This window comes from Rhinoraja longicauda, chromosome 9, assembly GCF_053455715.1.
Source record: "Rhinoraja longicauda isolate Sanriku21f chromosome 9, sRhiLon1.1, whole genome shotgun sequence".
Classification (NCBI taxonomy): domain Eukaryota; kingdom Metazoa; phylum Chordata; class Chondrichthyes; order Rajiformes; family Arhynchobatidae; genus Rhinoraja; species Rhinoraja longicauda.
This window is the reverse complement of record NC_135961.1, coordinates 57221461-57243545: the sequence shown is the minus strand read 5'-3', so window position 1 is coordinate 57243545 and position 22085 is coordinate 57221461. Positions and strand designations below refer to the sequence as shown.

Below are 22085 nucleotides of genomic sequence, written 5' to 3'. Positions count from 1 at the left end.
ATAAAGGGCGCCGACAAAGTTACAAAGTATTCCATTTAGTCCCCAATGGTCCCCCTTTGTTCTCGGTGCCCCCCAGCCCCCACGCCGGGTCCCTTTTTATTCTCATCGGTACTTTGCTAATGGCCCCAGTTACATCCAAATTGCCGATGTTATTTGTTCGTTGATATTCCTGCAATCCAAGTAAGATTGTTTTGTCTCCATGATCGTGCAGCCACAAGTGAAACAGTGGACGGCGAAGAGACTGGACATGCAGCAGCAGCTCGCTCGTGGGAGAGAGTTGCTTGGAGTAGCTGACCTGACCGAGTCCAGCCTGCAAGAACTCCAAAGCCAGGAGGCTGCCCTCAGTGCAATGGAGGAGGCAGTGGATGGACAGCAGAAGGAAATGGAGGTAGGGTCCACCCCCAGAGCTCGCACTAAGACAAGGTGGTGTGTGTAAGAGCTTGTTCCCACGCATCTTGGTCAGCATGGTTACATTAGGGCTGGACGCTGGCGCAGCGGTAGAGTGGGTGCCTTACAGTGCCAGAGACCTGGATTCAATCCTGACTATGGGTGCTGTCTGTACGGAGTTTGTGTGTTCTCCCTGTGACTGCGTGGGTTTTCACAGGGCGCTGTTTCCGGTTTCCTCCCGCATTCCAAAAACGTGCAGGTTTGTAGGTTAATCGGCCTTTGTGAATTGTCCCCCGGTGTGTAGGGAGTGGATGACAAAGTGGAATAACAAAGAACTAGCGTGAACGGGCGATCGGTGGTTATCATGGGCTGGGTGGGCCGAAGGGCCTGTTTCCATGCTGTATCTTTCAATCAACAAAATAAAATCAAAGCAATCCCTATTCTCTGCCATCAGGTCCAATTGAGGGTTGAAAGCCAAACGTAGAAAACATAGATAACATAGAGAAATAGGTGCAGGAGTAGGCCATTAGGGCCTTCGAGCCAGCACCGCCATTCAATATGTTCATGGCTGATCATCTAAAATCAGTACCTCGTTCTTGGTTTCTCCACATATCCCTTGATTCCTTTAGCCCTAAGAGCTAAATTTAACTCTTCCACTGGGGGGGGGGGGGGGGGGGGGGGGGGGGGGGGGTAGGCAATGGTAATTGAGTTGCATTACTGAGGGTCAGGGGGAGATGGTAAAATTCTATATTGCCATCTCTAAGTTCAGCTGTGGTAATGTGAAGTCCATTGGAAGTCACAATGGGTGGAGCTGACTCATTTAGTTCAGTTTAGTTTATTGTCACGTGTACCGAGGCACAGTGAAAAGCTTTTGTTGCGTGCTAACCAGTCAGCAGAGAGACAATCCATGATTACAATCGAGCCATCCACAGATACAGATACATGATAAAGGGAATAACTTTTAGTTAACCTAATCTGAGGAAAGACATTCTAGCCTAATCTGAGGAAAGACATTCTAGCCTTAGAGGGAGTACAGAGAAGGTTCACCAGATTGATCCCTGGGATGGCAGGACTTTCATATGAAGAAAGACTGGATAGACTAGGCTTGTACTCGCTGGAATTTAGAAGACTGAGGGGGGATCTTATTGAAACATATAAAATTCTTAAGGGGTTGGAGAGGCTAGATGCGGGAAGATTGTTCCCGATGTTGGGGAAGTCCAGAACCAGGGGTCACAGCATAAGGATAAGGGGGAAGTCTTTTAGGACCGAGATGAGAAAACATTTCTTCACACAGAGAGTGGTGAGTCTGTGGAATTCTCTGGCACAGAAGGTAGTTGAGGCCAGTTCATTGGCTATATTTAAGAGGGAGTTAGATGTGGCCCTTGTGGCTAAAGGGATCAGGGGGTATGGAGAGAAGGCAGGTACAGGTTACTGAGCTGGATGATCAGCCATGATCATATTGAATGGCGGTGCAGGCTCGAAGGGCCGAATGGCCTGCTCCTGCACCTATTTTCTATGTTTCTATGTTTCTAGTGCAAGATAAAGTCCAGTTCTAAAGTCTAGTTAAAGATAGTCCGAGGGTCTCCAATGAGGTAGATAATAGCTCAGTAGCACTCTCTCGTTGTTGATAGAATGGTTCAGTTGCCTGATAACAACTGGGAAGAGACTGTCCCTGAATTTGGAGGTGTGCGTTTTCACAGATGGGAGAGGGGAGAAGAGGGAGTGAGACTCGTCCTTGGTTATGCTGGTGGCCTTGCCGAGGCAGCGCGAAGTATAGATGGAGGGGAGGTTGGTTTGCGTGATAAGAATGACATTCAGCAGTTCTTCCATCATTACAGTTGTGAATGTCATCAACGATAAAGTTAATTATTCGTCACATTCGGCCTGCACGTATGCTCGGCCTACAAACTCTGATTTGCAAAGAAATAGAGGCAGCAAAGTTTCAAGTATCTCCATCGAGCTGCAAAGACCTTTCATGGAAGGGAGGTTGGTTTGGGTGATGGTCTGGCCTGCGTTGGCTCATTGGCTTTCCTTGTGATGAAGGAGACACTGATGGAGTGGCAGCGCTTTGAGGAGGAGAAGGGGCAAGTGATGGAATTCCTGGCTCACGCTGCCACAAAGGCGGATTGCAATCATCTGTTCAGCAGCATGGAGAGCCTCAGCTTGGAGCTGGATCAAGTGAAGGTACGTTTGCACAATTGCAGTCGATCCATACTTTGAAGCAGTTTAAATAATTCAGCATGTGCAGGAAGGAACTGCAGGTGCTAGTTTACACTGAAGATGTACAAAATGTACTACAACATGTACTACAAAATGCCGGAGTAACTCAGCGGGTGAAGCAGCATCTCTGGAGAAAAGGAATAGGTGATGGGGAGGGACGGAGAGAGAGGGAATGCAAGGGTTACTTGAAGTTAGAGTCCCTCCACCACCCTAGTCGTGCTATTAGTTTCACTGTCGCCCTGCTTAGTTTCACTGTTTGTATCAACTCGTTATCACCTTCTCCACAGCCAACCAACAATAGACCATTGTGGGCTCCACTTTTCCTTGGTCATCTGGCTGGCTTGGATCTGCGTACCTTTCGTTCATTTGTTCTTTGTACATTTTCATGCCTCTAGTTTCCCTCTCCCCCGACTCTCAGTCTGAAGAAGGGTCTCGACCCGAAGCGTCACCTATTCCTTTTCTCCAGAGATGCTGCCTGACCCGCATTTACAGTTACATCAGCATTTTGTGTCTATCTTCAGTGTAAACCAGCATCTGCAGTTCCTTCCTACTTGTGCTAACTTATTTAAACCGCTACAATATATGAATTGACTTAACTTCTAAATAAGTTAGCAGATGTTCAGGAAAACTGCACGCTCCAGTTTGAAAGTAAAATTGGACTTTGCGTATGAAAAATGGAAAACTCTAATTTTTGCTGCGGCACGGTGGCGCAGCGGTAGAGTTGCTGCCTTACAGCGCTTGCAGCACCGGAGACCCGGGTTCGATCCCGACTACGGGTGCTGTCTGTACGGAGTTTGTACGTTCTCCCCGTGACCTGCGTGGGTTTTCTCCGGGATCTTCGGTTTCCTCCCGCACTCCAAAGACGTACAGGTTTGTAGGTTAATTGCCTTGGTAGATGTAAAAATTGTCCCTCGTATGTGTAGAATGGTGTTAACGTGCGGGGATCGCTGGTCGGCGCTGACCCGGTGGGCCGAAGGGCACATTTCCACTCTGTATCTCTAAACTAAAATAAATTCAGACGTAATCCCCTTGAGCAGCCTCTTAAAAGTATTTCAGGTGGCGATTATAATTATGTTAGTGTAAGAAAATAACTGCAGATGCTGGTACAAATCGAAAGTATTTATTTCACAAAATGCTGGAGTAACTCAGCAGGTCAGGCAGCATCTCAGGAGAGAAGTTGTCAAGTCAAGTCAATTTTATTTGTATAGCACATTTAAAAACAACCCACGTTGACCAAAGTGCTGTACATCTGATTAGGTACTAAAAAAAGAAACATACAGTAGCACGCAAACAGTTCACAGCGCCTCCTCAATGAGCCTCAAACGCTAGGGATGGGTGACATTTCAGGTCGAGACCCTTCTTCAGACTGATGTCAGGAAACGTCACCCATTCCTTCTCCCCTGAGATGCTGCCTGACCTGCTGTTACTGCAGCATTTTGTGAAATAATTATGTTATACTGTTTGGCCGTCTGTCTTGAAGTTATGATGTTGCTGTTGCCTTAATGCCTGGAGGCGTGTCACACATTTCCCATTGCGGAGTGCTTGCTCATTACTGACTGGTTTTGTGTGTGTGTGTGGCAGGTACTCTGCAAGGACGGTGAAACCAAGACGATTCAGGCTGAGCGCCTATTACACAAATCCGAAGACATAAAGCTTGGTCCAAGGAGTAAGAGCGCGCTGAAACAACAAAGCAGAGAGATGAGAGAGAAAGCTGAAGGTGTACAGGGGACCCTGAGGAACCAGTAGGTCATCATGGTTTTTTCATGTCAATTCCAGTTAAATGAATGCTTATTCAATGCTTATTCCTGACAGGAGCAGCAGGCCTTGCATTCCTGCTCTGTTTCCATAGCTCTTTTATTCCCCTTGTCGTTTATTCACCTGCATGGTGCCCAGAGCAGGGGAATCGAGAACCAAAGGATATAAGAAAATAACTGCAGATGCTGGTACAAATCGAAGGTATTTATTCACAAAATGCTGGAGTAACTCAGCAGGTCAGGCAGCATCTCGGGAGAGAAGGAATGGGTGACGTTTCGGGTCGAGACCCTTCTTCAGACTGATGTCAGGGGGGTGGGACAAAGGAAGGATATAGGTGGAGACAGGAAGATAGAGGGAGATCTGGGAAGGAGGAGGGGAAGAGAGGGACAGAGGAACTATATCCTTCCTTTGTCCCACCCCCCCTGACATCAGACTGAAGAAGGGTCTCGACCCGAAACGTCACCCATTCCTTCTCTCCCGAGATGCTGCCTGACCTGCTGAGTTACTCCAGCATTTTGTGAATAAATACCTTCGAGAACCAAAGGACATAGGTTTAAGATGAGGGGGGGAAAGATTTAATGGGAGCCTGAGGGGTGACTTTTTCACTCAAAGGGTGGTGGGTGTATGGAACCAGCTGCTGGAGGAGGTAGTTGAGGCAAACGCAGGTAGGTGGGACTCGTGTGGGACTCGTGTCGATGGGGCAATGTATGACTCTATATTAATACGAACTGCTGAAATGGAACACAACGGAACGATACAGCATGGAAACAGACCCATGAACCCCCCGAGTCCACGCCGACCATCGATTCCCCATTCACACCAGTTCTATGTTATCCCACTTTTTGCATCATCTCCCTACACATTGTACCAGAGGCTGATTACTGCGCAAAACCGCACATCTTTGGGATGTGGGGGGAAATCCGAGCACCCAGAGCGAGCCCACGTGATCACAAGGCAAATGTGTAAGCTTCATGCTGACAGCCCCCTTAGTCAGGATTGAACCTGGGTCTCCCAGTCTAAATTTACAGAATTTAGCTTGTTTAAAAGAGTGCTATATTTACATGGAGAAAAAGATTAGGTGACGTTTCGGGTCGAGACCCTTCTTCCGTCTGAGAGTCAGGGGATAGGGAAACTAGAGGTATGAAAAGGTACAGAAGAAATCCAAGGCAGAACTGACGACTCAGGAAATGATGGAGCTCACAATGGTCCATTGTAGGTTATGGAAGAGGTGATAACGAAGGGATACGAACAGTGAAACTAGCAAGACATCTAGGGTGGGGAGGGATGGAGAGAGAGAGAGAGAGAATGCAAGGGTTACTTGGAATTAGAGAAATCTATGTACATACCTTTTCATACCTCTAGTTTCCCTCTCCCCCTGACTCTCCGTCTGAAGAAGGGTCTCGACCCGAAACGTCACCTGTTCTTTTTCTCCCGAGATGCTGCCTGTCCCGCTGAGTTACTCCAGCGTTTTGTGTCTATCTTTGGTGTAAACCAGCATCTGCAGTTCCTTCCTACACATACTACATTCACATATTTAGAAGGATGAGAGGGGATCTTATTGAAACAGAAAAGATTATTAAGGGGTTGGACACATTAGAGGCTGGAAACATGTTCCCAATGTTGGTGGAGTCCGGAACCAGGGGCCACAGTTTAAGAATAAGGGGTAGGCCATTTAGAATGGAGATGAGGAAAAACTTTTTCAGTCAGAGAGTTGTAAATCTATGGAATTCTCTGCCTCAGAAGGCAGTGGAGGCCAATTCTCTGGATGCTTTCAAGAGGGAGCTGGATAGAGCTCTTAAAGATAGCAGTCAGGGGGTATGGGGAGAGGGCAGGAACGGGGTACTGATTGAGAATGTCAGCCATGATCAGCCATGATCACATTGAATGGCGGTGCTGGCTCGAAGGGCCGAATGGCCTCCTCCTGCACCTATTGTCTATTGTCTATATCTGTCGTGCTGCTGCAAGTAAGGACTTCATTGTTCAGTTTCGGGACATACGACCGTAAAACACTCTTAACTTCACACGATTGTCCTCTTTGTTTTAGCGTGAAGCAGATGGAAGAGACCCAGAGTTTGTGGGAGAAGATTTTGGCGAAGTGTGAGTCCTTGGGGCTCTGGATGGCAGAGGAACAGAAAGGGCTGAATGTCGTGGAGGATTTGTCTGTCCCATTGAATGAGAAGCTCTCCAAAGCCAAGGTAAGTTGTGCCTTCCTATCATGTTTCTTTTTAAACTTTGAAATCTGTCTTCAACAGTGATTTTTCATAAGTTCTTGGAGTAGAATTGGGCCATTCGGCCCATCAAGTCCACTCCGCCATTCAATCATGGCTGATCTATCTATCCCTCTTAACTCCATTCTTCTGCCTGCTCCCCACAACTCCTGACACCCGTACTAATCAAGAATCTGCCTTAAAAATATCCACAGATTCACCACCCTCTGACTAAAGAAATTCCTCCTCATCTCCTTCCTCCTTATGCTGAGGCTGTGGCCTCTGGTCCTGGACTCTCCCACTAGTGGAAACATCCTCTCCACGCCGACAGGGAAATGCTGAAAAATAAAACAACCAACCACTCTGTGTTTGTTGAATTGCAGCATATTCTTCAAGCAGTTCTTGGCAAGTCAAAAGAACTTAAGAGTTTGGACGAAGAGTCCCAGAAGCTGGGCCAGTTGGTCACCTCTGGCGAGGTTGCACACGTGAAGGCTCGGTTGACCCAACTGACCAGGCAGTGGGAGGACCTCCATCAGCAAACCCTTGAGGTGGACGGTAAACTGGAGAACCAAGTCTCCCTGCAGCAGAAGTACGAAGCGGACTTCAAACAGGTACCTACACAACAAGGGATTGCTAAGGTTACCGTGTGTCCAAGAAATGTGTGAATGAACAGATCAACATTGCCGTAGTGGTTCGAAGGGCCTTTTGCTGTGCTGTGTGACTGCGACTGGTCAGAATATAAAGTGATGTAATATGAGGACTTAGAAACATAGAAACATAGAAAATAGGTGCAGGAGTAGGCCATTCGGCCCTTCGAGCCTGCACCGCCATTCAATATGATCATGGCTGATCATCCAACTCAGTATCCCGTACCTGCCTTCTCTCCATACCCACTGATCCCTTTAGCCACAAGGGCCACATCTAACTCCCTCTTAAATATAGCCAATGAACTGGCCTCAACTACCTTCTGTGGCAGAGAATTCCACAGATTCACCACTCTCTGTGTGAAAAAAAACGTTCTCATCTCGGTCCTAAAAGACTTCCCCCTTATCCTTAAACTGTGACCCCTTGTTCTGGACTTCCCCAACATCGGGAACAATCTTCCTGCATCTAGCCTGTCCAACCCCTTAAGAATTTTGTACGTTTCTATAAGATCCCCCTCAATCTTCTAAATTCCAGCGAGTACAAGCCGAGTCTATCCAGTCTTTCTTCATATGAAAGTCCTGGTGAACCTTCTCTGTATTCCCTCTATGGCAAGAATGTCTTTCCTCAGATTAGGAGACCAAAACTGTACGCAATACTCCAGGTGTGGTCTCACCAATGCCCTGTACAACTGCAGCAGAACCTCCCTGCTCCTATACTCAAATCCCCTCGCTATGAATGCCAACATACCATTCGCTTTCTTCACTGCCTGCTGCACCTGCATGCCTACTTTCAGTGACTGGTGTACCACGACTTCAAAAAGGTACCTACACAATAAGGGAATAAGGGAATGTTAAAGTCACTGCGTGTCCAAGCTGCGTGGGAACGAACACTGGGAAGCACAGTGGCACAGTGGCACAGCAGTAGAGTTGCTGTCTCACAGCACCGGGTTCGATCCTGACCTCGGATGCTGTCCGTACGAGATTTGTACATTCTCCCTTGGGTTTTATAAATCAGTGTGCTCCAATTTCCTCCCACACACTCCAAAGACGTGCAGGTAGTTTAATTGGCTTTGGTAAAAAAATGTAAACATTGGCCTGTGTATGCAGGATTAGTGTACGAGATGATCGCTAGTCGGTGCTGGCTTGGTAGGCCGAAGGGCCTGTTTCCATGCTGTACAACTCTGTGCTGAACCAGAATATAAAGTGACATAATATTAGTGCCCTTAGCTTCTCTTGACACTATTTAAAAGAAAAACTGACCAGGAACACTGTGGTTAACTGAGAACAATGGATTATTTAGGGCGGCACGGTGGCACAGCGGTAGAGCTGCTGCCTAACACCGCCAGAGTCCCGAGTTCGATCCTGACCTCGGATTTTGTCTGTACGGAGTTTGTACGTTCTCCCTGTAACCGCGTGGGTTTCCCCCGGGTTTTCCAGTTTCCTCCCACACTCCAAAGACGTGCGGATTTGTAGGTTAATTGGCCTCTGTAAATTGCCTGTGGCATGTGGGATGTGAAAGTGGATTAACATGGAACTACAGTGTGAATGATCAATGGTCGGTGCCGACCTGATGGGCCGAAGGGCCTGTTTCCACGCTGTATCTCGAAACTATACTACTGATCACTAAATCTTCTTCAGATTGTCATGATGATGAACTGATTGCAGGTTTCCCAATGCACTAACTGTCCCCTTGATATCTTGCCTTGATATCTTGTTGCATTCAATCTTGCTTTATTTTCTCATCAAAACTGACCGTGTTCTTTAAATTATATCTCTGCAGGTGCAGCAGACACTGATGGACATGGAGTCTACATTGAAGGGCAAGACCAATAAATGTTCCTCGGCATCTGAGGCTAAACAGCTACTTCACGCGCACCTGGTACGCCCCTACTTTATGCATGGTTCGGTAGGAAGGCTTGCAATGAGTCAGGGATTATGTTGTTGCAAGGGAGAAGTTAATTTAAAAAATGTAACTTTAAATCGTTGAAAACATTAGTGACGCAGCGGTGCTGGTTTCTGACGGGCACGGTGATGGACGCCCCACACGTCTCTGTCCTCCATACACCTGGCCAGCTCCTCCTTTCTCTCTACATATGCGTCTTCCATCAACATCTTCAGCATGGTCTTGTTTGGTCGTCCCGGGTTCCGTCTTCCACGGGGTGGGTTCCCACAGCACAACCTTGTTTGCCGGTATTTCTGGATAGCGGTGGCCATGACCGGCGAGCCTCATCCTTCTCGACCTGATCATCTCGGTCAGAGAGGTGCTGCAATGTACAAATGAGGGAAAGGATGTAGATGTTCAATGATGTTTATTGATCAGTCCGAAGAAGGTTCTCGACCCGAAACGTCGCCCATTGCTTCTCTCCTGAGATGCTGCCTGACCCGCTGAGTAACTCCGGCATTTTGTGTCTACCGTCAAACCACATTGCTTCACTTGCAAAGATATCTTAGCTTTCATGCTTGGCCTTTTTCTTATGTTCAGTGCTGGCAAATAATTCTCTGCTGAGGTGGACACAAAAAGGCCGGAGTAACTCAGCCGGACAGGCAGCATCTCTGGATAGAAGGAATGGGTGACGTTTCGGGTCGAGACCCTTCTTCAGACTGAGAGTCAGTGGAGAGAGAGAGAGAGAATATGGAAGTGTAAGGTGTGAAAACGACAGATCGAAGCAGACGATGGTCAAAGGAAATGTTGAATGGTTCATTGTTGGCTGAGGGGCAGGTGACAACGAGGCATACAAATAGTTAAATTAATCAGGAGGACGGCGAGACTAGACTGAGAACTAGGGGGTCTCGATTGAAAACGTCACCCGTTCCTTCTCTCCAGAGATGCTGCCTGTACCGCTGACTTACTCCAACATTTTGTAGGGGCCTATCTTCGGTGTAAACCGGCATCTGCACTTCCTTCCGACACAATTCTCAGCCGAGTCCCGTGAGCAGGTTTTACGAACATGCGTACAAAAAAAGATTACAGATTTTAGTCGCGTTGTTTTCTCCTCCACAGAAATTCTGCCAAACGATTGACCAGACGAGGAACCAAATGGTGTCCCTCTCGACCAGCGCCCGCAGGGTCAGCAACGCGGACGAAGCCACTCGGCAGCTGGGTGTCCTGCAGGAAAACATCGAGGATCTGCAGGAGCGGGCCAAGAAGAGGGAGGTAGAGCTGGAACACAGGATGTCCCTCTGGCACAAGTACGTCCCCTGGACTGGTGAAGCTCCCATTACGTTCTGTGTTCAGTTTCGTTCACTGCTTCGGAACGCTGGTGCACAATAGGTGCACAATAGGTGCCGAATGGCCTACTCCTGCACCTATTGTCTATTGTCTATTGTATACACTGGAATTTAGAAGGATGAGAGGGGATCTTATCGAAACGTATAAGATTATTAAGGGGTTGGACACGTTAGCCACGTTAGAAAAATGTTCCCAATGTTGGGGGAGTCCAGAACCAGGGGCCACAGTTTAAGAATAAGGGGTAGGCCATTTAGAACAGAGATGAGGAAAAACTTTTTCAGTCAGAGAGTTGTGAATCTGTGGAATTCTCTGCCTCAGAAGGCAGTGGAGGCCAATTCTCTGAATGCATTCAAGAGAGAGTTAGATAGAGCTCTTAAGGATAGCGGAGTAAGGGGGTATGGGGAGAAAGCAGGAACGGGGTACTGATTGAGAATGATCAGCCATGATCACATTGAATGGCAGTGCTGGCTCGAAGGGCTGAATGGCCTACTCCTGCACCTATTGTCTATTGTCTATTGTCACACAGGGGCTTCGCCCGTGGCTACTATCTCAAGCTGCCGCGGACTCGAGAATAAACCATCCGGATCCTTTTCTTATTTTCTTAAATGTTATAATCAAAGTGCAACTCGGGAGAATACATGTCCAGTGGAAGACAGGGCATTCAGTGTGCATTGTACGCACAGTGACTCTCATGCAAAATGCATCTGTCCCCATCCAAACTCGCCCACTCCCACCAACGCACGCATACACACACAGACGTACACACGTAGACACACACTCACACACGCACACGTACACGGTAGCGGCACGGTAGCGCAGCGGTAGAGTTGCTGCTTTACAGCGAATGCAGCGCCGGAGACTCAGGTTCGATCCTGACTACGGGTGCTGTACTGTACGGAGTTTGTACGTTCTCCCCGTGACCTGCGTGGGTTTTCTCCAAGATCTTCGGTTTCCTCCCACACTCCAAAGACGTACAGGTATGTAGGTAAATTGGCTGGGCAAATGTAAAAATTGTCCCTAGTGCGTGTAGGATAGTGTTAATAGTGTTAGTGTGCGGGGATCGCTGGGCGACGCGGACTTGGTGGGCCGAAAAGGCCTGTTTCCGCGCTGTATATATATGATATGATATGATACACACACACGCAGACAGACACACGCAGAGACACACACTCACACACACACAAATAGACCGCTAGACACACAGATACGCACAGAGGCAGTAACATAGACAATGGCACACACGTGTTCACACACACGTACATACACACATGTACGCTCGCACACGTACACACACACACACGAGGGAAAATGCTACAGGGAAATAAATTTGGATTGGGACCGATAAGTTTTTAGTTTTAGGGACACAGCGGGGAAACAGGCCCTTCAGCCCACCCAATCCACGCCGACCAGCAATCCCTGCACACTTACACTATCCTACGCACACTAGGGACAATTTACTATTTTATCAAGCCAATTAGCCTACGTCTTTGGAGTGTGGGAGGAAACCGGAGATGCTGGAGAAGGCCCAAGCAGGTCACGGGGAAAACGTTCAAACTCCGTACAGACAGCACCCATAGTCAGGATCGGGTGCTGTCTTTAGATTGCTGTTGAAAGTGCACATACATTTGATGGGCTGAATGTCACTCCTGTGTTATAAGAGGATAGAGTAAGTGATAAGAGCCTGCAATCACAGTGCTGGAAACGCAGTCACTGGGACCATTAACAATATAATTGGAGGATATATTGGATTATTTCTTTTTCTGCAGATTTAGAATGCGCTGCCTGAAGGGGTGATGACAGCAGATTTAAGAGTACTTTTAGGAAGATAATTGAGTGAATAATTGAAGATTAATAGTTTGCAGGGCTCAGAGGAAAGAGAAGGGGAGAAGGGTTGTTCGATAGCCTTTTTAGAGGGCCAGCAGAGATTCTGTGGGCCTAATGGCCATATTCTCCAAACTGAGATTCTCTGGGGGTTGGGCGTGGGGGTGGGGGAGGGGGGGAGGAAGGAGGCTATCCTTGCGATAGGTGTAACACTATGGAAAATTGAGGCGTAATATATTCTACCTGAGAATTTCAGTTCGAACAACTTCAAAGAAACTTCATTTCTGAAGTGTGGCATAATTCATCACTGCGACATTCCTGCATATTTAGTGTGGGTTGTGTTGCCTACTGCATGTGTGGAAAGGTGCAGGAGGCAATGCTCTTAGAAACATAAGTGCAGGAGTAGGCCATTCGGCACTTCGAGCCAGCACCACTATTCAATATGATCATGGCGGATCATCCAAAATCAGTTGCCCCGTTCCTGTTTTTCCCCATATCCCCTGATTCCATGAGCCCTAAGAGCTAAATCTAACTCGCTCTTGAAAACCTCCAGTGAATTGGCCTCCACTGCCTTCTGTGGCAGAGAATTCCACAGATTCACGACACTCCGGGCGAAAATGTTTTTCCTCATCTCAGTCACTAAATGGCCTACCCTCTTCATTATCGAATTGTGCACAATTTAAAGGGTGGCACGGTGGCGCAGCGGTAGAGTTGCTGCCTTACAGCGCCAGAGACCCAGGTTCGATCTTGACTACAGCTGCTGTCCACATAGAGCGTGTACGTTCTCCCTGTGACCGTGTGGGTTTTCTCCAGTTGCTCCGGTTTCCTCCCACACCTCATAGACGTGAGGGATGGTAGGTTGATTGGCTTTTGTAAATTGTACATTGTCCCTTGTGTACAGGATAGTGCTAGTGCACGGGGTGATCGTTAGTCGGCACAGACTCGATGGGCCGAAGGGCGCATTTCCGCACTGTATCTCTAAAGTCGAGATAGATTGCGATGTGTAAATTACTGTCCGTTTGTGAAACACTGTTTTGTTTATTACTAGGTACGAGAAAGACCTCTCCAGTTTCAGTTCTTGGCTTGAAAAACATGAAGCAATTACGGGAGGATGGCCGCCCTGCAACTCCGCTGACCAAGCTGAGCTGCAAAATGAAGTGCTGACTCTGAAGGTAAAAAGAAAAGTGCCGCGGCAGTGTTGAGAAAATAGGTGATGCTCTTTGCCAATTCAATACGGCACACAATAGACAATAGACAATAGACAATAGACAATAGGTGCAGGAGGAGGCCATTCGGCCCTTCGAGCCAGCACCGCCATTCAATGTGATCATGGCTGATCATTCTCAATCAGTACCCCCCCCCCCCCTGCCTTCTCCCCATACCCCCTGACTCCGCTATCCTTAAGAGCTCTATCTTGCTCTCTCTTGAATGCATTCAGAGAATTGGCCTCCACTGCCTTCTGATGCAGAGAATTCCACAGATTCACAACTCTCTGACTGAAAAAGTTTTTCCTCATCTCCGTTCTAAATGGCCTACCCCTTATTCTTAAACTGTGGCCCCTGGTTCTGGACTCCCCCAACATTGGGAACATGTTTCCTGCCTCTAACGTGTCCAACCCCTTAATAATCTTATACGTTTCGGTTAAGATCTCCTCTCATCCTTCTAAATTCCAGTGTATACAAGCCTAGTCGCTCCAGTCTTTCAACATATGACAGTCCCGCCATTCCGGGAATTAACCTAGTAAACCTACGCTGCACGCCCTCAATAGCAAGAATATCCTTCCTCAAATTTGGAGACCAAAACTGCACACAGTACTCCAGGTGCGGTCTCACTAGGGCCCTGTACAACTGCAGAAGGGCCTCTTTGCTCCTATACTCAACTCCTCTTGTTATGAAGGCCAACATTCCATTGGCTTTCTTCACTGCCTGCTGTACCTGCATGCTTCCTTTCAGGGAAATAAAACCACTTTGCCCAATAACAAAGCTATTTAAAAAAAAATCATAATTAGTTCAAACAGCTCAAACGGTCCTCTTCTTCAGTGTTTGCTCCCCAGAGTCACTACTGCCGATGTCTTCAACAAGACCGACAGGTTTATGGTGCCCCGGTTGATCCTGTGATCAGGAAAAAAGACCACCAGATTTAGGCAGTCGAGATTATGCCAATCCCTCAGCGAATGTGAGAGGCGATTATGAGGCACGGTGGCCCAAATCCCTCTAAACTCTGTCCTATCCATGTACCTGTCCAAATGTTTTTTAAAAGGTTGCAATAGTACCTGCCTCAACTACCTCCTCCGGCAGCTCATTCCATGCACCCACCACCCTGTGCTTTGCTTCCCTGTCTTCTCTTGTCGGTTGCCGGCTCAGTTTGACCAGTGGCCGGGTGTGTTTCTGTCGAACGCTGACAGCAGTTCCCGTCTATCTCATCAACTGTGCAGGATTTGCAGGCTGAGGTGACATCCCAAGAGTCAGCCCACAGGAGTCTGGCGGTGCAGAGCAAGGCCTTGCACCCAGTCACCGCAGAGGACAGAGTGAAGGCGATGAAAACAAATCTGCAGCAGCTCGATAAGAGGTGGCAGATTCTGTCCCACAGCGTCAAAAAACGGTAGGATATATTAATAGTCATTAAAAAAATTAATTGTTTCTGAGTCTGCCTACAATGGACGGAGAAGTTCAACGAAAGAATTTGGAAAGAGGATTCTGGCAAGCTGTTTCCATGGAGACACAAGGCACTGCAGATGCTAGAATCTTAAGCAAGACACAAAGTGCTGGAGGAACTCAGTGGGTCAGGCAGCTTCTGGGCAGGGAACGGACAGGCAACGTCTTGGGTCGGGACCCATGCTTACCTTCTGAAAGAAATGTAAAATTCTTCCCTTATTCTAACAGATAAAACACATCCCACAGCTCTTCTGCATGTTGAGCCTATGATTTTTTTTTTAATTAAAAAAAATTAAACTTTAATTATATTTTCTCGCACTTTCCTTTCCTAATGATTACCGAGTGGGTTCCTCTGGTAACATTTACTTTTTGAACAAAGTTTATTTCTGAGTTTTTGTTAATACAGCTTTGACAATTCAATGCATGAACACATTTGAACTGATAGATATCCCCTCCCCCCCACCCACATTACCATTCGGAGGGTATACAACTTAAGTCATGCAAGGAAAAGAAGTAAATAAATAAACATAAACATGTAAATGATGTAAAATAATCATAGTTAAAGATTAAAGAAAAAAGATAAATTGAAGGGAAAGGTAGGTGACAGATATTCTTTATTAATGAGAGAAAAGATGACAAGTTTTAACTCCCTAAAAGAGCAGTGTGAAGGGGATCTGGGGATGGAAATTTCAGACTCCACCTGGTCAGAGATGATTGGGGATATATACTCATCGTCGATATGCATGGAGCATACTGTTATGCAGTTTAAGATTTTCCACCAACTGCACTGGAGCAAAGCTAAGCTAGCCCAATTCACACCCAATATAGACCCCATGTGTGACCGCTGCAGGCAGAACCAAGCCACTTTAATTCATATGTTTTGGGATTGTCCTAGGTTATCTAATATTTGGCAATTAATATTCGATATGCTTTCCCAAACTACTGACGAATCCTTAGAACCATCTGTCCCCCTTGCTTTATTTGGTGTGGTAACACAAAATCTTGCATTAAATAATAATAATAAACTAAATCTTCTGTCTTTTGCCACGCTGGTGGCCAGATGACAAATCTTGAACAGATGGAAAGAGTGTAACCCTCCAACATGTGCACAGTGGATTGGGGATGTGTTGTGTTTTATTAAATTGGAGAAGCTTAGGTACACTGTTAGGGAGTCAGCTGCCAAGTTTATATTGAAATGGTAACCTTTCCTTCGCTGTATTGATGATTTAGGGTCTGATAATTTTATGGTTTGTTATGTGTGTATTTAATTAAGAGTGGAATTGAAGTATTAGAATGGTCCCTGATATGTCTTAACATTCCCATTTTTCTGCTTCCCTCTTGTCTGTTTTTATGCATGTTAGCGCCCTAGATAATATGGTGCACTGGTAACATTTTAGGATGCTAGACATTTATTCAGTATCTCCCTCCTCATGAGAATAATGAGAATAATGGACCACTCACACTCCGGTCAGCCTCTCTTCTCTTCTCTCCTGTCTTGCAGAAGATACAGAAGCTTGTAAGCACGCACCACCAGATTCGAGAACAGGTGTTTTCCCTGTTATCAGACCCTTGCATGGACTTCTCCTATGATAAGCATGAATTCCCGATCTTCCAATGTACCTCTTTGCAGCCCTTGCACTTTTTTTGTGTGAAATCTGCACTTACTCTGCAGCTGCAGTATTCTGCACCCTGTTTATTTTCTCTTTTCTACTACCTGTTGTACGGTACGATTTGCCTGCAGAGCACACAGAACAAAGCTTCCGATTATGTCTCAGTACGTGCGACAATAGTAAACCAGCGCTGATTATGAAACGCTCTTCTGCTCCACAGCATCCGCACCTTTGAGGAGGCCATCGAGAAGCACCAGCAGTTTGACGAGTCTCTGCTAAAGTTTTCTTACTGGGTTGATCGCTTTCTGAGTGGCCTGCAGTCAACCTCGGAGATCAATCCCACAGATCTGCAGCCGGCTTTGAATCACTTAAAGGTAAAACCTGCCGGGTCCTTACATTTCAGCAGCAGGGTCATAGGATATTTAGTTTAGTATACAGATTCAGCGTGAAAACAGGCCCTTCGGCCCACCGAGTCCACGCCGACCATCGATCACCCTTGCACACCAGTTCTATGTTATCCTACTTTCTCATACACTCCCTACACACTAGGGGCAATTTACAAGAGGCCGGTTATCCTACGAACCCGCACATCAATAGGCAATAGACAATAGGTGCAGGAGTAGGCCATTCGGCCTTTCGAGCCAGCACCACCATTCAATGTGATCATGGCTGATCATTCTCAATCAGTACCCCGTTTCCTGCCTTTGGGATGTGGGAGAAAACCGGAGCACCCGGAGGAAATCCAGCCCTGGGTTTTGTCACAGTAAAAGGCTTTTGTTTGCATGTTATCCATGTTGACCATACATGATTACAATAAAGCCTTCTTCAGTCTGCAGGCAGGTTCCGATCCGAATCATCAACTATCCATGTTCTCCAGAGACACTGTCTGACCCGCTCAGTTACTTCAACACTTTTTGTAAACCAGAATCTGCAATTCCTTCTTTCCACATATAATACTAACTTTTACTGGGCCAGGTATATGCTGAACAGTACCTATTTATTAGAGTGTCGTTAAAAGCTCCTTCACATTTTGTGCAGCAGTGTGTAAGATTTTTAAGGGTTTCAACAGCAACAAAAGGTTTCTTTTTTTCTTAGTTTAGGGACACAGAGTGGAAACAGGCCCACAGAGTCTGCAACGACCAGCAGTCCCCGCATATTAACACTATCCTACACACACTAGGGACAATTTATATTTACACCAAGCCAATTAACTTGCAAATCTGCATGTCTTTGGAGTGTGGGAGCAAAACCGAAGAACTCGGAGAAAACCCGCTCGGCCACGGGGAGGATGTACAAACTCCGTACAGACTTGTAATCGGGATCGAACCTGGGTCTCTGGTGCTGTAAGGCAGCAACTCTACCGCTGCGCCACTGTGCCGGCCTATGTACTGGGTTATAGATAATCTATTCCAGGCTGTTCCCAGATGCTGCTGGTTACACTGAAAGAAGCTGCAGAGAAGGGGTGCCCTGCGAAAGAGTGAAGAATCACAGGCAACAGGTTCAGGGGTGTTGACACTTCATTGCACATGTGTGGTCAACTGTACTCCCAGTATCCCAGTGAAACAGAGCCAAATAATGACAGAGAAACCATCAGTATCACCTGCAACATCCAGGCCACATCACTCGACTGATAATAACAGTGAATTGACCTGATTTCACTCCTAGATTTTCTACGACTACTTTTTCTTTTAGATTTTTTTTAGATTTTTTTTAGATTTAGAGATACAGCGCGGAAACAGGCCCTTCGGCCCACCGGGTCCGCGCCGCCCAGCGATCCCCACACATTAACACTATCCCACACCCTAGGGACAATTTTTACATTTGCCCAGCCAATCAACCTACATACCTGTACGTCTTTGGAGTGTGGTAGGAAACCGAAGATCTCGGAGAAAACCCACGCAGGTCACGGGGAGAACGTACAAACACCGTACAGACGGCGCCCGTAGTCAGGATCGAACCTGAGTCTACACCGGTGCACTCGCTGTAAGGCAGCAACTCTACCGCTGCGCCACCGTGCCGCCCTAGTGATAATACAAGCAGTTTTATTGAAATCGGTGTTTTATTTTTAAAGTTATTCACATTTTAAAGTTTAAATCTATCTCCTAGGGAGGGAGGGAGGGGGAGGGAGGGAGAGAAAAAGATGGAGGGAAGGTGAAGGAGGGAGGATAATGGGGGTTGAAGGGGGTGGAAAGGGTAGAGGGGTGAAGGGGGTAAGGGGGAGGATGGAGGGAGGGGGAGGGGGTGGGGACAGGAGGTGGGGGAGGAGGGGAGAGGGAGGCGGGAGGGGGGAGTTGAGGAGAGAGGGGAGGGGAGGAGAAGGTGCTGCACCAATGCAGGAGAGGTTGGGTCCCAACGGGTCCACTTGGTCTAGTGTTTACTAAACTGAATGCAAACAAGAACTTCACTGTACCGAGTTACATGTGACATGTGACTGCTGCGAATACATTCAGACTGGTTAGCAATAGGTAAACAGATAGGATTCCTCCCTCATGCCAAAGCTGGATAGGTTAATTGGGATAGGCACAAAATGTTGGAGTAACTCAGTGGGTCAGGCAGCATCTCTAGAGAAAAGGAAGGGGTGATGTTTTGGGTCGAGACCCTTCTTCAGACCAGACTCAATGCTACCTATTCCTTTTCTCCTGTCCCGCTGAGTTACTCCAGCATTTTGTGTCTATCTTCGGTGTAAACCAGCATCTGCAGTTCCTTCCAACACAGCTTAATTGGGATGGCGGGTTGGATTGGGTTGGTGGGCTAATTGGTTGCTCTGGATTGCCCTCGGTGTGGGTGGGTGGGTGGGTGAAAGAGCCCCTGGTGTAGCTGGGTGGAAGAACAATTGGAAGAAGAGGGTAGGGCTAGGTTGGGCATGGGTGCTTGAGAGAGAATAGGTTAAAGGGAAATGAGTGTTGGTGAAGGTATAGCACCGGGAGCCAGCGTAAACTCGATGGGCCGAATGGTTTCTTTGCACGTTGTAAGGAAATACAAGATCAGTGGTTAACTGTTTCCCAATGTCCACTCCTCTGCCTTGTTGTCCCCATGAGTTAATGATGTTATAATCCTTGTTGCCTTGTTCATAAGTTCACAAGTGATAGGATTAGGCCATTCGGCCCATAGTTAGGACAGAATTAGGCCATTCGGCCCATCGAGTCTACTCCGCCATTCAATCATGGCTGGTCTATCTCTCCCTCCTAACCCCATTCTCCTGCCTTCTCCTCGTAACCCCCGACAGCCGCGCTAACCCCGTGCCTTGTCTTGCTCCGCAGGACCAGTCAGGAGCCGTGGAGCAGCAGCGTGCCGAGCAGCAAAGCCTCAGGGACCAGGTGGAGCAGCTGTGCCCCACGAGCGAGCCCCCGGATCAGCATCTCCACAGCAGGACCGAGGAGTGCTTCCAACTCTTCCAGGAGGCCGACGAGGTGGTGGAGCGAAGGAAGGAGGTCCTCAGACAGCTGGCCTCCTTCCTGGAGACCCACAGGATGGCGGAGAACGTGCTCCACCGCATTATAAAGACGGTCGAGATGGCGAGCAACTGGGACCAGGTGAAGACGGAGCTGCTGGACAAGGAGCTGGGTGACGTGACTCCGGACATTAGGCAACTGGAGCTGCAGGCTTCGGCCCTCGATGCCCTCATCAGCAAAGCCCAGTGCCATCTGAAGACCTCGGGATCAGACGCGAGAACCTCATGTCGGTCGTTGGCGGAGGGACTAGAGGCGGAACTGGGCTCTGCTCAGAAACTCCTGGGGACCAAGCAAAGTGAGGCTGAGGCACTGAACTCCCTGTGGAGGTCATTTAAAGAGCGCAAGGAGCAGTTGCTGAAGACCATCGAGGACATAGAAGAAAAGGCGGACCACCAAGGTTTAAAAGAATTGACTGTGCCAGCCTTGCAACTCAGGTGAATATACTGATGGAGGGATGTGGGCAATGGATACACATGGTCAAATGCAGTCTGAAGAAGGGTCTCGACCTGAAACGTCACCCATACCTTCTCTCCAGAGATGCTGCCTGTCCTGCTGAGTTACTCCAGCATTGTGTGTCTATCTTCGATTTAAACCAGTTCTTTCCTATGCAGTTTAGTTTAGTTTAGTTTAGAGATACAGTGTAGAAACAGGCCCTTTGGCTCACCGAGTCCGCACCGACCAGCGATCCCCGCACATTAACAATAATCCTACACACTCTCGGGACAAATTCCTTGTATGTACACATATTTGGCCAATTAAATGTTTTCCAATCAATTCAATTCACATTCAATTCAGTTCAAACCAAGCCCATTAACCTACAAACCTGTACATCTTTGGAGTGTGGGAGGAAACTGAAGATGTCGGAGAAACCCCACGCAGTCTCAGGGAGAACGTGCAAACTCCGTACAGACAGCACCCGTAGCTGGGATCGAACCCGGGTCTCTGGCGCTGTGAGGCAGCAACTCTACCATTGCGCCACAATGCTTTTCTAGAGTAATGTTTTCAGCAATATTAGAAGCAACAACTTTCATGCGATTTATATTTAATCCCATCAGACGTTGGTGAAGGGAGGGGTTAGACTCTGAATCACTTCCGATTGACTTGATCTCAACCTGCCCACAGTTTGGACTGTATGTTTGCCTTCAAAGCCAATCAGAACTCCCAGGGTCCAACACTAGAGGGCATATCTGTAAGGTGAGAGGGGGAAAGTTTCATGGAGATCTGCTGGTCAATATTTTTGACACAGAAAGTGCTGGGGGCTTGGAACCCATTGCCTGGGGTGGTGGTGGAGGCAATAACTGTGGTGCCGTTTAAGAAGCATTCAGATAGGCACATGGAAATGCAGGGAATAGAGACAATATGGGTCGTGTACAGGCAGATGAGATCAATTGAAAGACTTGGCTTCATGTTGGGCACAAACATTGTGGTCAGCAGGGTCTGTACCGTTCCATGTTCTAAATCGTGTTTGCAGGTGTACAGGACGTGCCTATGATTTAACCAGAGGCTGCTCTGTTTGTCCGTAGGCTGAGGATGTTCAGTCACCTGGAGGAGGATCTGAGCTCCCAGCGGCACGAGTTGCATTGGCTGACGGACAAAGCGAAGCAACTTGCTGAGAGGGATAAATCACTGGCTGCAGAAGCTGAGAAAGAGATTCACTTGGTGGAAACAACCTGGAATGATACCAAAAAGTTGATCAACGACGTGTAAGTACTGTAAAAGTAACCAGTGATGTGACTACTGCATGGTATGGTATGATATGGCACTTTATTAGTTACATGTGCCGAGGCACAGTGAAATTCGTTTTTGTGTACAGGTATCACTACACATAAGCACTTAGATACACATTAGATAAACATCTCAGCTACAGTACAAGTGCAGAGCAGTGATACACTGAGACGGTATGCAGACAGGGCCGTTTTTACAGCATTATGGGCCCCCGGGCAAAGCAGTGTACTGGGGCCCCTACCGTTACTCTCCCTCACCCCCCTTTCCCTACCAGCCCCCCCCCTGTCGTGCCGGCGAAAAGCACTTACCGAAAAGCACTTAGCGATGGACTTAGGGTGCTACATTGTTGCGAAAAGCACTTAGATCGCTGTGAGAAGCACT

At 47.5% G+C, this 22085-nt stretch overlaps 1 protein-coding gene across 15 annotated transcripts in view; it reads left to right on the top strand.

Moving 5' to 3' along the window:
* The window catches only part of LOC144596779 (nesprin-1-like), a 468061-nt gene that overhangs the window by 143280 nt on the left and 302696 nt on the right, over positions 1-22085 (top strand). For all 15 annotated transcript variants that reach the window (XM_078405564.1, XM_078405576.1, XM_078405565.1 and 12 more), the window contains 12 exons: positions 212-388; positions 2431-2571; positions 4189-4349; positions 6407-6557; positions 6953-7180; positions 8994-9092; positions 10215-10402; positions 13312-13435; positions 14698-14864; positions 16748-16901; positions 19788-20413; positions 21503-21682. In XM_078405564.1, the coding sequence (XP_078261690.1) occupies positions 212-388; positions 2431-2571; positions 4189-4349; positions 6407-6557; positions 6953-7180; positions 8994-9092; positions 10215-10402; positions 13312-13435; positions 14698-14864; positions 16748-16901; positions 19788-20413; positions 21503-21682 (2396 nt within the window). The remainder of the gene's footprint in view (positions 1-211; positions 389-2430; positions 2572-4188; positions 4350-6406; positions 6558-6952; positions 7181-8993; positions 9093-10214; positions 10403-13311; positions 13436-14697; positions 14865-16747; positions 16902-19787; positions 20414-21502; positions 21683-22085) is intronic.